The following is an 18417-nucleotide window of genomic DNA, read 5'->3' as shown; positions in this document are numbered from 1 at the left end:
GTCATAGTTTTAAAATCATAATTTAAACTCTCAAAGTTTAAAATTTACTTTTATATAATATCTTTAATCATAGTCGTAATATTATTAATTTTATACCACAAATAATGAATTCAATATTCAATTAATTAAAATTATTATAATTATTAATAACTACCTATTTTTTATTACTAGTTACTTATTATTTGTTATTATTATCTTGTTTTAAATAAATTATTATTAACAGATAGGTTTCGTCGAACAATATTAATTATTAAGTAACTCATATGGAGGGTTTTAATTTAAAAAATACTTTTTTCTCATGTATAACAATTATAGTATTAGTATTATCTATGCTATTTTTCTATGAACCCGCTCAAAACTTATTATGTAGTTATGCAATTTTTGAACGATTCTTAATTAACACACCTAAAGTATGTTCTCTTTTTGATACAACTCGATTAAGTCGATACAATGGTGTTGATGGTGGTAAAATATATTTATCCATTCTTGGCATTGTATTTGACGTAACAGAAGGTAGAAGATTCTATGGACCTGGTGGTTCATATAGTGGATTTTCTGGTAAGTCCCTAAGTTTCTACATCTAATGAAAATTGTTGAAAACAAGTTATTTTTTGTTTTGTTTATTTCAAAATGTATTTTATTTTTAACAGTTTTTACCCTAGTTCAATAATATTAAAAATTGCTTGTTTTTGTTAAAAATAATATAATTTTAGGTCGCGATGCTAGTCGTTCATTTATTACTGGTTTATTCGACGAAGAAAACCTAACTGATCATGTCAGTGATATGGACCCAAGTGATTTAATAGGACTAGATACTTGGCTTAATACTTACAAGAAAAAATACAAAGAAATTGGTACTTATAATTTATATTTTTATATTATCTACCAATTCAATATTAACTACTAATTATTTTAATGTATATTCCCAAATTTTGTTTTATTTACTTGATTTGGATGTAACTTATTTTAATATATATTATTAATTTGATGTTCTAGGAAAATTAATTGGACGATATTATGATTCATCTGGTAAAGAAACAGACTACAATAAATTGGTGTTTGAAAAAATAAAATCGGGTAAAATGGCTAAAGAAGCTAAAAATAAAGAAATGGCACAATATCCAAGTTGTAATATAGAATATGTTCAAGAAAATCAAAAAAGTAAAGTCTGGTGTACTACATTAAGGTTAGATTTATAAAAATATAGACATTCTCTAATTATTTAAGATTTTTAAATTTATTGATAATTGTTTATTTTAAAATATATATAGTGGTGGCATTAAAAGGAATTGGATTGGAGTACCTCGTAAATTACAATCATTGGATGAAAATGGAAAGTTGTCTTTTCGCTGTGCATGTGTTCAACTAGACACCCTGAGCAAAGCTGAATTAGTACATATTAATGAGTATGAGGATTGTGATGCTAGTGCGACAACTTGTTACGTCAAAATCAGTTAACCTGATTTGTTTTACTAATAAATTGTGTCATTTTTGTTTTTGTTAAACCACTGTAGTATGATTTAAATGCAAAATATTCTTTCTGTGATATATTGTTAAGCCCAGTAAACAATAGTAAAAGTTAAACTATAATGTCCTTGAATCATATTGTTTAGAGTAAGTTTAATTGATGTGCCTACCTACTTTATAATTGTTTACAATTTTTATACAAAAATATTCTTAAGAAAAATTACTTTATGATACGTATTACGTGCATTATTATACTTTGACACTTGGTTTTGACAAACAAAAATATAATTATAAAGTTAAAATTACTTAATAGTTATATAAAATTTATATGACTATTAAGTATCATTATTTAGATAATGATAAAATAATATACTTTTCGTGTATACAATGTACTTAAAGTCTAAAAGAAATATATTGAAGCTAAAAGCAAATATTAAATCAGCTGTTATTTATTATAATGCATTATGTCCTGTAGCTACATGCCTGTATATCATGAAAATATTTTATACCAATTTAATCTATGCCTAAACTATCGAAAAAATTGGACTTTTGGAACTACTAATTGATAATATTTATTATTTGCTTTAACTATAATCAGTTTATAATTCAAGTTGTTCACGACATAGCATATAGATCATACTGATTTTGTTAAAGGAAACTATGTTTAAGCTACCTACATAAAAATCTATGATTAAAGTATATACTGCTCTATAGATATTTCAAACGTTTTAAAGTATAAAAAAATGACCATGGAAAAAAAAGTGCTATAATTATAATCTTATATTATGAAATATTTTATTAACTGTGGTTGATTGTTGATTATACAATGGATTTACAATCATATAATATATTTTTAATAATAAATAATAATATTTTTAAAATAATTTTATCATATAATTATTTAACAGAACATAGGAACAAAATATTAAAAATACAAAATATTCTCGTTTGTGATAACATAATAGGTTAACCTAGCTTGTCCCACCCTTTATTAGATTTTATAATATCCTTAGTAGGTAGGTATGTAGAAAAATGTAGAACAAAATATAAAACAAACCGTTAGTTTTGGATTTATTACTGAGCAACTGAGTACTGAGTTAATTATTTATGTAGGTAGTAGGTACCTACTATTACAACAGTCAAGAACCAAGTGTTGTATTTTTAAGTGGAATGGATAGGTATAGGTACAAAATACCTGTCTATAAATTTCAATTTTATTACCCAACTAATATTTTGACTGGTTAAAAACTTGGAAAAGTACAGCTTACTTATATTATATTGATATATATAAATATATAAGCAATGTAAATTAAATTAAATGTCAAAATGCTTATCAAACTACCAAAGGTTGGGCAAAAAAATGAAATTTATTGACAAGGTATAATATTATGTAAAATATAGATAGTATTGTTAATTATCACACATAGAAATCTTGTGTTGAATTAACAACAAAACGTGTCAATATTAAAGACATTTGAGTGTAGAAATCTAGCTGAAGTAAGCTTGGTGTTGAAATACTATTAGCCATTAGGTATAAAAAAGTTAAACTTATTTAAGCAAAATCAACATTTATTAAAGGTTAATTAATAATCATTGATTATATTTATCTCATTTGAGACAATAATAAAATGGTGTCAAAACGATAACAATCAATAGTTAATACTATTACTACTACTAATAGTTAATACTTAATACTACTTTTATACAATAGTAAATTGTTGAATTATAAGGTTAATTATAATAATAACTTGTAGGCTATATCTATGTATACATGAAAAAAATTAAAATTAACTTAACTGTATAATAATGATAATTAACAATAAAAAGCGAAGTTTAACAATATAAAATTTAATTGAATTGCTATAAAGTATGTATGTCTAATTTAATAAAGTATTATATTTTACTACTGTGTACATTATTTAAAATATGTATCTATAAATAAATGTAAATATATTATGTATAATATATTTTTTTGGGTTTTTTTTCCGGCGTGTGTTTTTTAGTTTGGGTTTTTTTCCGTGGTAATTTTTTCCGCGATTCAAAATCACCATACCTCCCATATCATCTTAACTAAATTTCACCTGTTAGGTATCCTTAATATATAAAATTAAATACCCATCTCAATAACTACTTGTTAAGATTTCAATCTAAAAATACCTAAATAAAAATTTCCAGAAAAATTATGTATGTTAAATTGCAGTAAAAAACATAGGTTCTTATTTGAAAAATAAAAGATTCTTATTACCATAAAATACTCTTTAAATAATATAAGTATATATATAAAAAAATAAGTACCTAATTGAAAATATGGTATTTTAGACATTTTAGTAATAATAATAGTATAATTATACTATTATTATGGCTAAGTAACTATTACAAAAATCGCAATTTGAATAAATGTGCATACCACAAAATTATTTATCAACAATTTTAGAAAAAATATCCTCTGAATAATTTAATTAAGAAAGAGGATTCTCAATAAAAAAAAAATTAATTTTGTATTTCCATAGGCCACTCCAGATTAAGTATATTTGAAAATTCTAAAAATTAGATTTTGAATTATTGCATTATTGAAGAAAGATAGGAGAGCATGCATGGTAAATAACTCTATTTATCCTACATGAATGTAACCAGTAAAATATAATCATTAACACCCATCAAGTATAAACTCCAATTTGTGAATGAATACTACATTGAGGATTGTATTTACCTAATTACCTTTCTCAATTAAAATTTAAATTAATTTAATACTTATAATAAGTTACCAGATTTGAAGTTGAAGATATAATATGCAGAATTAGTTAAAATTCAAATTTAATGTTCTAAACATATAATCACAGATATTATATTATGTTTATAATATTAAAGATTAATTTTTGGAATTAAATTGACTCAGATAATTTTGGAATGGATGACATAATGTTGATAAGACTACAATGTACAATATTAATGCAATCACCGGTTTTAAAAATGGGTTACAGGATAAAAAGATATTTCTATAAGTCATGAAATATATCCGAGGAAAAACAATAATAAAAAAACAAGCAAATAACTAGCAAAAAATAAACTTTAACAATATTGTGTTAAAGATTTAACACTTAAACTACTTAAAGCATACCTAAATTGTTTTAAAATAGATTTTAGGTATTAGAAAAATTATTTGATTTACTATTTAAATAGGTAGACATCCTCTTAGTGTTCAAATTGGCTGAATTGCCTTAATTTGTTAATTGTTTATTCAATTATTATTTATTGTTACTTGTTAGGTACTTAGGTATTATTTTTTTGTAGTTATTACGAAAAAGGGAACAAAACTTTAAATTGCCTATCCAAAACGCCGTCTTATATATATAATAATAATATTACATGAATATTATACTGATGTTCGATATTAAATATTTCCAGCGAATGAACCGAGGTTAAAATCTTAACTCACGACTCGTGTTAAAAATGATTGTACCTTAGTAAATATATAAAAAAGGAGGTACTTGAGTATGCTATACACTCTTTGTTATTTTATTATGCAAATTAAATAGTTCTATTATTTTATTTTTAAAATAATAATTATATGTACTGTTGTACTAATATCCAATATTCACATTAAATATGTGATTGTATTGAATGGATGGCATGGGGTTATATAAATAACTGAAAAAATAGGGGGCTTCGGTACCCTCCGATTTTTCATTCAAATTGTGGCTCGGCAGGTCAATGATATTTTTTTCAACTTTAACCATTAAAACCGAGAGTTGTGAGCAATGGTCGATTTCTTACTTGAGTCGTAACCGACATATTAAATAGTTGCATCAAGCGGTCCGTTCTTATCCTAAAAAAAAATTCTAGATACGGCCTTGAGTTGCTGGTAAGTGGTATGTATACCGCTCAATTACGTTGACTCCTATGTATAGAACACAATGGTATAACATATAACAATATTTAATAATAACAATAATCTAATTATTATAGGAAATACGCAGGTATAGGAAAAGTATTTATTAATCAATGGCATTCAACGTACACATTTAGATGTATAATACATATATATGTATGTGACTTAATAATAGTTAAATCTATAATCTTATTTACTATTTATAAGTAATACGTAATTATTACGTATTAACGTATTATCTACGTATGTTGTATACCTGGTATATTGTATATATTTCAAAATATTTAGGTACCCATATTTCTGAACTCCTAAAATGCATGTAAATACCAAATTGTCAACTCTCAACAACCATACAACAAGCCACAACTCGAAACATAATATTATCTCAATGTTTTCAATAAACGTTATTTATCATAGATAGGTATACCTTATCATGTATTTGAATTCATTTCTGAAGATATTTTTGTATAACGACAGCCCAAGATTCAACTTAAACTATTTATTTTATACTATCTTGTATACGCATACATAATAAAGAACAATATGAATTATAATCGTGCAAAATACTTTATATCCTTCTTTTATGAACAATAATTTAAGTAAATATTAGCGTTGCAGATATTTGAATGTGATTTCAAGACGTATGTTGTTCATATAATATTGAGTTTGTATTTTAGATTAGTAATAAAATAATCTTGTAGATTCTTGCAGTACTTGTATAAAAACTTTAATCAAACATTTAAACCTAAAAACTTTACAATAAGATTAAATATCATTTTAATGTTATTTTAACAAACATTCAGTCATAACTCATAAGTATAATAATTTAAGACATTTAATTCGTTTAAGCATAAAATAAGAAGTTTAGTAATTAGTTTTTCAGTGTTAAAACAAGTTTAATTGTTTATTAATGATAAAAATATTATCCAAGACAATAATAGTTGCATTTAAAATAATGATAACCTTATAGATGGCCTAAATAAATAATAACTGAAACAGATGAAATTACTGTTTATTAAATTTTATTGTATGGTAAACAAAATATTAAAAGTATATTTTAAATGAATTTTATTTAACATTTACTCGAAAGTTTAATACTTTATTATACAGTATTTATAAATAGTGTAAACGTAAACCAAATTACGTATTACGTATATTGTATATCAAGTTAAATAAATTTATAGTAGGTAGGTAGGTAACTATAATGAATCATATTCTATTTTCCAAGTTTTAAGACTTAAATATTTGGTTTGAATGGTACAATAGTATTTTGCTTTCATATGAAATGTACCTAAGTATACCTAATAAATAATTATGTTTATTATTACTGGGAGGCAGTTTTGAAAGAGTGATTCATCTGACACATAACCAAGATAGATATTTCAAATATCAATATTTTATGACATTACCACAAAAATACAATACAATAGATATAGGTATACACCAATTATAAAATCTATACTTTATTATTATGTTTAAATTAATGTTCAATTTTTATTTTTTTTCTATATCAGCTCTTGTTGTTGAATATTATATAAGTATAGACAATAATTATTTTAAATTAGTAGTACAAAATGTCAAAACAGAAAAATTAAAAACGATCACAATTTGTTTTTAAACTATAATTATAAGTTTAACTTCTAAGTTCTAACTATATAAATAAATTCTCCGAGGTCATCTGCATTCTGAAATTAAGATGTCCAGATAAAAACAATATATTATTAAATAATTATCTCGCATGTATGTTATGTAGGTAAGAATAATGTACTTTTATATTATTTATTGAGCTATTGGCATATCGCTATTGGTTTTATAAGTCTTTATCCTTATTATGCAACACGCAACCGTTATTGTTTGCATAAGTAATTATTATATTTACCGGCGCAATGGAATACAATATTCATTGTTTTTTTTAAGAATTTTTTTTTTATTTTTCGTTTATTTCAAATTATAATTGATACTTTATATTTTTACGTGCGAGAATTATATTATTTCCGTGTTACAGCTTGTGGCTATCTATTATATTTATATTGAAAATAACATATATCTAACTAACATTGTAACCGCAATTGTATAACATATACCTACATTGTACATGCACTGTATATATGTAGGTATGTATATAATATGTGATTATGTACCTACCAACAACTGTCAAGTGCAAATCGCATAAATTATAGATATTAATATTCAATAGATTTAACCTTATCAATGCTTTTTAAACCGTCAACGGTGCACGTTAATAATAATACTATTGGTAATTTTCGCTTGTCCATGATTGACGTGTAGGTAACACATAGGTTGTGTACTGTGATTTGCGTTTTCATAGAATAACCGTGCCTATATCTACCTTATATCCACACGTCTTATATTAATTATTAAATTTATGATTTATAATGTGTTGGACGGTAAATTCTTCGTTATTTTTTTTCTTGTACTTATTTGTTATTTTTATCAAACTTTGGATATGGCCCTGTGCCCCTGTCAACATAATCGTGATCATTACCTATCGTTTAAGAACAATATATTTTTAAAATACAATACTGGGTATTAAGCTATACCCATATAGTGTACTTATTTATTTTTTACTGATCCTATCAACATTTTGTTAACTATAAACATAATGTTATAAGTTGGTAGTCACACAATACTTTTAAAGATTTCTTAATAATCTGTTTTGTGTCCAGACGTTATTATAAACGATTTAATCAAATTAATTTTGAATGTAAGTTCTCATATTTTTTAACAACGTTTTTAATTAAAGTAGTAGCCAGTAGGTAGTACTAGTACAGAATAAATATTTGGTGGTTCTATATTAAGGTACTCGACAAATAATAACTAACCCAGCGCTGAATAGACGAAGTATCGGCCTACGGAGTTTTAGGATTACTGACGTCTGATTACAGTTACAAGTATTGTCCGGTTTCATAATTCGATTTTTTCAATAAAATATAAATTTTTGTACTAATTTATCATTATTTAAGAAAAATAAATTTACAACCAAATGGCAAACACTCATAATTAGTTCATATTTTGAAAAACCCACCGAGTTGTTTTGGATCATAGCTCACCTGTTGTCCAGTTCCATAAATTGAATGAAGACTAAAAAATAATTACAGTCCTACCAGACAGATATTAAAATTTAAGAGCTTGATTCAACATATGAAAACAATTATTTTTAAATTATTCAGTACAATGACTGTAGAAATCAGATGGTATTTATTGTTTTAAAATATTTTTTCAGAACCAAAAAATTCCTATCGATATACGATCGGTCTTTTCTCTTCGAATCTAGTTAGTTGTTATTATTGACCGCAATGAAGCACTGTTAGCACTGCAAATTATGAAATGTACCAAATATGAAAATATTGCATCATACTGTTATCAGCGTTACTGATACAGTGTCACGGTGACAAGTGATAACATAAGATTCAAGACATTATAGACAATTAAATAATTCCATATGGGAATACTTTGATGTCGAATTGCTTTGAATTCTTAGTTCTAAGTAGTACTGTAGTAGTCTAGCCGCAATTAACTATTAAGTGAAAATAATACATAAGCCAATTTTAAATGAAGTCTTCATTAAACTGACAAAATTATATACTGGTGTTTGACAGTCAGTAAATGAATGTAGTGCGCTCTAAAATAATACTGTAGAGATATATATTTTATTGACATTAATTTCGTTGAAATATTTTTATACTCTAGATCATTATGAGTAACTCTAGTCCTAATGTTGAGTCACTTTATAGTAAATCATTAAAGCAGTTATGCTATTCCATGAATGAAGACACCCTGGTAAATGTGTTGAAGTGGTTACCACCATCAATCAGTTTGCAAATCTTATGGAAGGTTAGAAATACTTTAGTAAAAGAAATAATATTTTGATAAAATATAAATGTTAATTTTTTTTTTCGTAGGTCTTAAAAGTAAATAATGATTGCGAAAATTTTGTGTATAATCTCCCAGAAAGTAAGATATCTTCAATTAAACGAGGACGTGAAATTGCTCAAATGTCATTACATAATTCAGGCTATGAAGAACCTGTCTCCTATAGACAGATGAGCTCTGAAACTCATGAAGGATTTGCCACCATACAACAAGTAACTAACCCATATTTCTATAGTATATATAGTATATATATATTATAAATTAGGTCAGTAGGTACATGATACTTTGTAGGTCTTAAATAATGCGAAAGCAACAAATCATAAAAACTTACAATTTTAATATATACACTAATATATAAATCACATATCAATGTACATTCAATACAAAAAGTATTGACTAGATTAAAATATTTGTGTTAGTACAATATAATTACATATAATATGCATAATTTCACTATTAATTTTATGTAATTAAGCCAGCATCCAAAATAAAACTTATAATAATTGTTATGGTGATGATGCAATTAGCATTGCGAATTGAGCGGAGATTAAAAAGGAAATCGAGAGATCAAAGAGAATTAATTATAACTAGACGTTCAGATTTAAGAGCAGGATAAGTAAACAATATAATATGAGAAAAATCGCAAATACACTCACTAAGATGTAGAGTACAAAGAGGAGAGTCAGGGCCGGATTTAAGAGAGGGCTGAGTGGGCTGCAGCCCAGGGGCCCCCACAAATTCGGGGCCCTCACAATTTTATGATATTTAAATTAGGATACAAAAAAAATATTTTATTTATATTTATATTTAATTAAATAATATTGAACTTTTTTTGGACATTTTAAAATTTTTATTTTACTAACTAATAATAGATGTATTTACGTTTATTAATAATAAACGATCTCTTTAAATCTAGATAAGATATAAATATTATTTAATAAGTAAAAAATATATTTCCTTGTTTATGTATAAGGGGCCCCCACAATATATTCCGCCCAGGGGCCACCACATACCTAAGTCTGCCCCTGAGGAGAGTTGTTTAGATTGAGATTAAATGAGTGACTGGGTAATAGAGAATGACCTATGCATAATTTGTTAAATTGTACAATATGTGATCTTTGCAGATCTAAGTTGTTGAACCAAATATTTTTTAGAATATGGGGTGTAATATCTCTATATCTTGAGGGAAAATTTGCAGGTAAGTTATTCCAATATGCGGACCATAGATTAGATGTGTATCGTCTTACTTAATATTTTTATATATTTTCCCCTAGATATTTAAGACTCAACATACCTTTTAATTTGATCATTATTTTACACATTTAATTTAATGTTACTTAAATTATTAGGTAAACTGATACTTTGTACTGTCTATTGTTTTATTTATATACCATAGATACTTTATTAGGTGAAATATTGAATTGGTAATAATTGATAGTGAACATTTTGTACGGTGATAAAAAAATTGGTAAAAATTGATCTTGGACACTTAAGGCCGTTCTTATAATGTCTGGTTAATTGTCGGTTAAGACTAACCGGTAGAATTCTATCGGTTTACACATGAGAAATTCTTCCGGTTAGCGTTATCAGACACTAACTGAACATTGTAAGAACAGCCATTAGTATGGTAAAAATAAACTAAGAATTATATTATTTACCAAGATGAGATGAGATAAAATTAAATTAATTCAAATCTTTATCCTAAACAAAAATCATGAAGCTGTACACATGAAAATAAAACAATGACAAATTAATTATTACTTGAAATAATATACTCTACATTTAACATTTAATTTTGACATTTTTAAATTTACATATTATAACTTATAATTGTTCACACAAACTCACCATTTAAAAAAAATCAATAATTTTAAGTATTTATAATGTATATATTATCTTATAATATTAGTGACTATTTATTTATTTTTATTAGAAATGACCGCAAAATTATAAGATTATCTGTACTTACCTACCTATTTAAATATGTAAAATGTTTAAGAGCCGTTCTGAACATGTTTGGTTGAGTATCGGTTAAGACTAACCGGTAGAATTCTATCAGTTAACACATGGGAAATTTTTCCAGTTAGCGTATCAGTCACTAACCGAACATTGTAAGAACGGCCCTAAATATTTTTATTATCTATTATAATACAAACTATCTATGGTTTTTCATTTAATCTTTGCGACCGTACAATTCCAAAATGTAGCAATATTTTTTAGATTTATTTGAGGTTTTAGTTTAGAGTGTTTAGACTTGCACATATAGTCAATTTCTTTATGTGTATAAACACCACTGTTTGGATCTACCAAATTATATTTATGATTGACAATATTATGTTCATTACATAAAGTAATATTAATATAATATTATACTTCAAAACTGTTTTTTTTAATGTTTTAAGGTTGAATATAATTTTCATAATAATAAACCCAGGGATATATAATATTATATTTGTATATTACATATTATAGAATTTTACCTGAGTACCATAATTGTCATCTAGACACGCGGTAGCGTGTCAAGCCAAGTTCTAGCTACAGAACTAGCGAGCAGCACCGTGTGTAATATTACACGAACCATTTGGAGCCACTTTTGACCCCCTCATAACTCAAAAACTATTCCACATAAACATGTCAAATTTGGCTCATATATTGAGACTTACGAGATACATATGTTTTCCAAATTTCATAAACATACCTCAAACTGTTATTTAGATATTAACGTCCCAAAATCGTCATTTTTATGACTGACTGACTTACCTATAGATCAAAATTCTAACCCAGTTCCAGATGACCTAGAAAGTTCAAATTTGGCATACAGATAGGTAGTTAGGTTAATACAAAGGAAAAAATCAGAAACTTGAAGATTTTTAATGTTTAATTTTTTTTAATTTTTTAATTTTTAATTTTTTATCAATTGATTTTATTATAATTTTGTAATTAATTATCTATTATGTTTTATTTTTCAATTAATTAATTAATTGCCTCTAATTTAATGTAGTGTTGACTTAAATTGAAAAATTTAAAAAAAAATTAAAATTAAATTAATAAAAAAAAAGAAAAAAAAATTAAATTAAATTAATTTTTTTTTTTATACTTATGTAGGAAAATACAATAGTTTAATAAAAACCATTTGAAAATTATTTTAATATGATTTAATAGCTATTAATAATTTACTTACAAAAAAGTAATGATATCCCAACAAAACATAAATGTAAAATGATAGCCAAGTTCAATTAAATAATATGCTTTGGTTGTTGACTTCAACGACAAAAGAAGTGAGATCTAAATGGATGCCAAGTTCAATGGTCAGTCCTGAAATTTATATATAACAACATAAAATATAATTTCTTCTTATCACTTAGGATAATGTTTTGAAGCCTAAGGTCTGACTTGGCTAGTTTCCATATACGAATTATGTTATAGCCTTCGCAAGTTCTAAAGTTGTAAGTTCTTTTTTATCCTTCAAAAAATTTGGCTTGCTGGTAGAAACTAGCTATCGAACACAGTGCTCTTCCATGACTGTTTTGGTTGATACTTAATAATAATTCGTATATGACAACTAGCCAAGTCAGACCTTAGGCTTCAAAACATTATCCTAAGTGATAAGAAGAAATTATATTTTATGTTGTTATAAATAAATTTCAGGACTGACCATTGAACTTGGCATCCATTTAGATCTCACTTCTTTTGTCGTTGAAGTCAACAACCAAAGCATATTATTTAATTGAACTTGGCTATCATTTTACATTTATGTTTTGTTGGGATATTTATTATACATGTGTTATGTATAAACGTAAAATAAACATTTTTTATAATATATACTTTTTATTTTTACTCTGTTAGAGTGTAGTCAACTATGTCTTGCTTAGGTTTAGTTACTAGTCAACATTATTAAAAATGTATTTTGATAAACTAAAAGCAAACTTTCTAATAGAATAAAAGAATAAACTAACTTTTATGTGTATGTAATATTTGTTAATATAAACATTCACTTAATACTGTACAAGTATTTATTTGATGGGATTTTTAAAATGATTTATATTAAAAAGTTTGATGTACATTGACAGATATTTAATTGAATCAATACAAATATTACATATTTACATCCATGAAATTATTATTTTTTATTTTACGTATATTGTAGATTCTTGATAGTTTACATGGTACAAAGTTAATGATTGACATTTGTCAAATAACCTAATTATTTTATTTCTTGATAACTTGAAGTTCAGTCGTTTAACTAAAAAGTTTGAATATTTTAAGCAATAATAAAAAAATTTCTTTTTTAATAACCCTAAAATAATATTAAATAAAAATTAATCTATTATAAAATAACTTTCATTTTCAAGAAATATTTACTAGAAATATATGATTAAAATGTATATTATTTTTCCAACAAAGCATTAGTATTAATATAATTTTGTTTTTAACTGTTATAAATTAAATTTTTTGATTGAATTAAGATTTATTTTTTTAAATAAAGTGATTTTAAAAAAAAAATAATAACCAAGTAGCAGACTTAAATTATTTACAAATAAATGTAGGCCAAAAGTCAAAAATTAAATATTTTAAATTTATTATCAAATTTTATTTATGGAATTAGGAAATTTAAACAAACAATATAGGTAACTTGTTTTTATAGTTGAATATTACATGTTTTTAACTAAATTTAAAAAATGTGTTGACAATTTTTTAATTTATCTAAAAATTTGTGATATCTCAAAAATAATTTTAGTACTGAAGTGTAACACTTATTGTTAATATATTTTGTTTTTAGACTAAATTTGTTGATCGTTTCAATTTTTCTCAACATATTGATTTAAATTTGTTTTCAAAATATTTGGAAGTTACCAATTATCGAAGTGAACTATTCACTATTTTCCAGGTATTGTTAGAATAAAATAAAATCAAAACATTTAAAAGAAGTGATTTTACAATGACATGTCTGTTATATAATAAGTTATATTTTACTATACATAATATATTTTTAGATTTGTATACAAATTAATGGTTTTCAATTTCCTAAAAATTTGGCTGATGAATGGATAAAAATAGATATTCAAGATGAAAGTAACAGTGTTTATGTTCATCATATTGATCAAGGTCTCAAATTAGGTCTGTATAATATTTTTTTTTCAATTTTGAAACTTTATTGAAATAATGATTGAAAAATAGGAATTTTTCTTGGGGACGCCGGCTGGTTCAGCGAATGTGCTCTAGTTTTATCACATACATACAAAATAATTACTACAAAATGGCTGTGTCATGACCAAAATTTAAAATTGGTCAAAATTATTCAATGCTTAACCAAGTTAAAAAAATTTAAAATTTAAAATTATTTAATTTAAAATAATAGTTGATTTAACAAAAATATATTTTTTCTAGGTGGTTATTAGTAGTATCAAATTACCATAATTTTGAAGAAGCTAAAGTAGTCTTACAATATATGCTACACACTATCGGTGTCATTGAAAAAATAGAAAGAAGAAAATTGTGTATAGCATATGCCTATGTAGCGGTTTCACAATATTATTATGTATTAATGGAATTTAATGAGGTTTGTCACTTATTTTATAGGAATATAATGTTTTTATATTTTTATTATAAATGTGATAATTTAGGCTTGGTCATGGGCATTTAAAGCTGTCTATGAACTTCAGGATAAGAGTGCTGACATTTTGAAATTGTTGGTAATAAGTCATGCCATTAGAGTTTGTTCTGTTTTGAACAAATTGAGCACAGCAAGAAAATTAATTAATCAATTGCACACATACGAAAAAGAAATTGATCAGAATGTTGATGTTGATATATTATTGAATATAGCATGCTACTCATTGAAAGCAGATTTAGCAAAAGATAGCATTAACAGTTACTATGTAAGAATTGTTTGTGGTGAAATTATGATAAAAGAATACTGTTTATTGAGTTAGCATTGTTACATTATAGATTGCATTAGATTCAAGAAGAAATTTATTTGGTTATTATAATTTACATACTGCAATTGTTTTTGTTGATTATGCATATGCTCGATATGTTTGTGATTATTCAACAACTGACTTTAATGAAGCTATGTAAGTCATATAAAATGTATTACTGTGTATAGTAGTATGCAACCTAGTAACCTTACCTAACATATTTAACTGTTGTGTAATGGTATAGTAAAATATTTTTAATTTCTTGTATCTACTTACAGGCGAAGCATATTACAAGGCATATTTATTATGGAAAAAATTGGTTTACCAAATGACAATATGTTGTTAGTAAATGCTGGAAGGATAAAGGCATTGATACTAGAAGAAAAAGCTTTAGATATAATGGACAGAGGTATCGATATTTACATACATGATGGTATAAGAGGTTTGATGCATTTATTATTTTATTGTTTATTTATTAATTTTTGATTAATTCATCTTTTGTCTATTTAATTATTAATATAATATCCTCAGAAGGTCAGAAGGATAGATAAAAAATCTATAAATGTGTACATAATAAATCCATGAGAATTTACCCATTACAGCATCTCCTTAAATAATGAAAATATCATATTTTTTTTTATATTAGACTCACAGGGACAAGGATTATAAGTATTTCATAATTTAATTTAATTTAATTTAATGTTTTTGTAAAAAAACAATTAAAAAATGATTTTTATTTAATTATTTTCAAAAAAATTGATGATCGCAATTTGGAAGAGTTTATTTTTCTAAACATTTAGATTTCAACATTTTATTTTCATTCATTTCATGATTTTTAATATTTTTCTAGTTTTGAGAACAATTATGAATCATTTAATGATTTTAATGCTATAGTGCAAATGATATCAAATATGTCGTCTGGCCGGAAAATGCTTGAAATGTATTAAAAAAAATATTAGAAAATATAAACAGAAAAATACTTAGTCATTTATGTTAGCAATTATTTATTATAATACATAATTAGCAATGATTAAATTACTTAAATTATCAGAATGATTTCTATTATAATATTAGAAAATTAGTTTTTTTTAAGATTTTAAAAATACATTAAGAAATTATACACACTTTTAATTAGATAATTTTCATATGTTTAATATAAATGTCAACAGTTAATATTATTTAGGTAGTTCAACTATAATTATAGTAGTTTTAAGGATAAATTTGTATTGTTTCAGATTTACAAGCAGATGGAATAAAGCGATTGTTAGAAAGGATGAAGAGGAATATGTTAAATGAAGCTGAAGCTCTTCATTTAAAAGCATTAGAAGTTTCTCTAAAAGCAGTTGGTATGAAAGCTCTGCTTACAGCAAAATCATATTGTAATTTAGGAAGACTTTATCAAAGCCAAGAAAAATATACGGTATTATTTAAATTATTTTTCTTTTAAACTATTGAATTTTATTATGTTAATGTTTACAGCAATCCGAACAGATGCATTTAAAAGCTATTGAAATCAAAGAATCAATTTTAGGTAAGGATAATCCAGAAGTTGCTTTATCTTTAGGTCACTTGGCTAGTTTGTACACTTATCAATTAAAAAAATATCAAGAGGCTGAAGTACTTTATTTGCGTTCAAAAACAATATGTAAGTTACAATACATTGAACCAAATCTTATATATGTATAAAAGTATCAAATTATATAAGGAATCAAATTATTTTAATGTAGATGAAACTACCTATGGTCAACAGTACACAGGCTTACTGTATGATTTTCAAGGATTGGTGGAAGTTTATCGAGAACTAAATGATATTGAAAAGTGTAATCAATACACTGAAAATATGCGAAGGTTTCATGAAACACGTGAAGCCTGGTTACATGAAGTACACACTGCGACTGATGAAAACTGTACTAAAGATGATTTTAGTTTAGAAAAGTTTAAATGCATACTGAATGAATGTGCTTGTGACAAATAGTAAATTTAAATGTTAAATTAATTAGAAACTAATAATAAATATAGTATTTAATTTTGTGTACAAAAGTAATATCAATAATATTTTATTCTGAATGTTTAATTATACATATTTTATCATGTTAATATTTCTTGTGCATAACTATTTTTAAAATAATATAAATACAAAATTGTATTTATTTGTTTACGTATTAGTTAATTGTACATTTTATTTTATATTTTTTATTTTTTATTATTAATTATTATTTGATAATCAAATTAATATCCTATATAAATATGCTTGTTTTAGAGATAAAATTTATCTGAAGTCCTAATGTGTAATTTTAGAAAAGGTCCATGACAAGTAGGTATAAATATACCTATTGGTTGTACTACCTATATTTTTATATTTATCCTATTGTAATATTTTTAAATCATTATATTTATGTTCTTTATTGTTAAATTTCATTGATGCATCAATATATTATATATATATTTTTTTAAATAACATATTTATGTGGTTATTAACAATTTTTCAGAGTACAGTGAAAATATTTTTAATTAAGTCAAACTTAGTTAAGTGTGAACTCTATTCAGTTTTCAATTGATTGAACAAATTAAAGTAATTCTACATATTTTTAAGAAAAAATACTGTTTTTAAAAACAAATATGTTTATAATTTTAAGTGATTTTTTTACTTTTGATTTTGTATAGTTTTAATATTAATAATTAACTGATATATTTAATGTTTTTATTTAAATAAGTTAAATTATAAGCAAGCAATAATAATGTAAATAATATATTCATAATTTGACCATTAATTTTGTCAAAAGGACTTACACTTGCATTCTAGTTGCATAGTATCATTCATATTATTATTTATAGTTAAAAATTATTTATGTACCTACTCACTACCTATGCTATTTTTAGAAATAATGTGTTTTACTGATAACATAAAAATAAATTTAAAAGTACCTAACTAGTAACTACAGTGTTTGATTTATATGATGGATTTTATTTAAAATATAGAATGTATATTATAATTATTATCATAGTATGCAAGTATGTTAAAATGTAAATAGTTGATTTGTTTAATGGACATCTTTTGAATATGTATTAAAAGGTTTTAAATACTAGTCTAAATATTTCATAACTTACAATAACAATGGACATCATCAATGTTAATTTTATCCGACTATAGTGTTATAACAAACATGCATTTTCCATTTATAAGTATGTGAATTTTAATTACAAGTTTGAAGTGGTTTATATTTCAAATTACTAATACCAATTACATTA

At 24.5% G+C, this 18417-nt stretch overlaps 2 protein-coding genes across 4 annotated transcripts; both read left to right on the top strand.

Moving 5' to 3' along the window:
• Window positions 1-96: 96 nt before the first annotated feature.
• On the top strand, window positions 97-1905 carry LOC114120231 (neuferricin). The gene is made up of 4 exons (XM_027982078.2): window positions 97-558; window positions 714-854; window positions 997-1186; window positions 1272-1905. The coding sequence occupies exons 1-4, from the start codon at window positions 264-266 to the stop codon at window positions 1456-1458; spliced, it is 813 nt and encodes a 270-aa protein (XP_027837879.1). The 5' UTR covers window positions 97-263; the 3' UTR covers window positions 1459-1905.
• A 6859-nt stretch (window positions 1906-8764) lies between these two features.
• LOC114120237 (amyloid protein-binding protein 2-like) lies at window positions 8765-18104 on the top strand. 3 transcript variants are annotated; one of them, XM_027982091.2, is made up of 13 exons: window positions 8765-8989; window positions 9068-9211; window positions 9280-9462; window positions 14031-14138; window positions 14245-14368; window positions 14429-14564; window positions 14639-14810; window positions 14875-15129; window positions 15200-15324; window positions 15447-15577; window positions 16404-16588; window positions 16648-16813; window positions 16896-18104. In XM_027982091.2, exons 1-13 carry the CDS (start codon window positions 8984-8986, stop codon window positions 17141-17143), a joined length of 1983 nt encoding a protein of 660 aa, XP_027837892.2. In that variant the 5' UTR covers window positions 8765-8983; the 3' UTR covers window positions 17144-18104. The 3 variants fall into 3 exon arrangements, with proteins under 3 accessions (XP_027837892.2, XP_027837891.2, XP_027837890.2); XM_027982090.2 differs by having other exon boundaries at window positions 8766-8975; window positions 15447-15610; XM_027982089.2 differs by having other exon boundaries at window positions 8766-8989; window positions 15447-15610.
• The last annotated feature ends 313 nt before the right edge of the window (window positions 18105-18417 follow it).

Source organism: Aphis gossypii, chromosome 1 (genome assembly GCF_020184175.1).
Source record: "Aphis gossypii isolate Hap1 chromosome 1, ASM2018417v2, whole genome shotgun sequence".
NCBI classification, from domain to species: domain Eukaryota; kingdom Metazoa; phylum Arthropoda; class Insecta; order Hemiptera; family Aphididae; genus Aphis; species Aphis gossypii.
Note: the sequence above shows the minus strand (reverse complement) of the source record. Positions and strands in the feature narration are given on the sequence as shown.

What these genes read in the sequence shown, in the direction of transcription:
- LOC114120231 (XM_027982078.2), top strand. Translation starts at nt 264, where the DNA reads ATGGAGGGTTTTAATTTAAAAAATACTTTTTTCTCATGTATAACAATT. An exon ending in GAAAAAATACAAAGAAATTG is followed by an intron (nt 855 to 996) that starts GTACTTATAATT and finishes TTGATGTTCTAG; the next exon opens with GAAAATTAATTGGACGATAT. An exon ending in GTCTGGTGTACTACATTAAG is followed by an intron (nt 1,187 to 1,271) that starts GTTAGATTTATA and finishes AAATATATATAG; the next exon opens with TGGTGGCATTAAAAGGAATT.
- LOC114120237 (XM_027982089.2), top strand. An exon ending in AACTATTCACTATTTTCCAG is followed by an intron (nt 14,139 to 14,244) that starts GTATTGTTAGAA and finishes ATATATTTTTAG; the next exon opens with ATTTGTATACAAATTAATGG. An exon ending in TATTAATGGAATTTAATGAG is followed by an intron (nt 14,811 to 14,874) that starts GTTTGTCACTTA and finishes GTGATAATTTAG; the next exon opens with GCTTGGTCATGGGCATTTAA.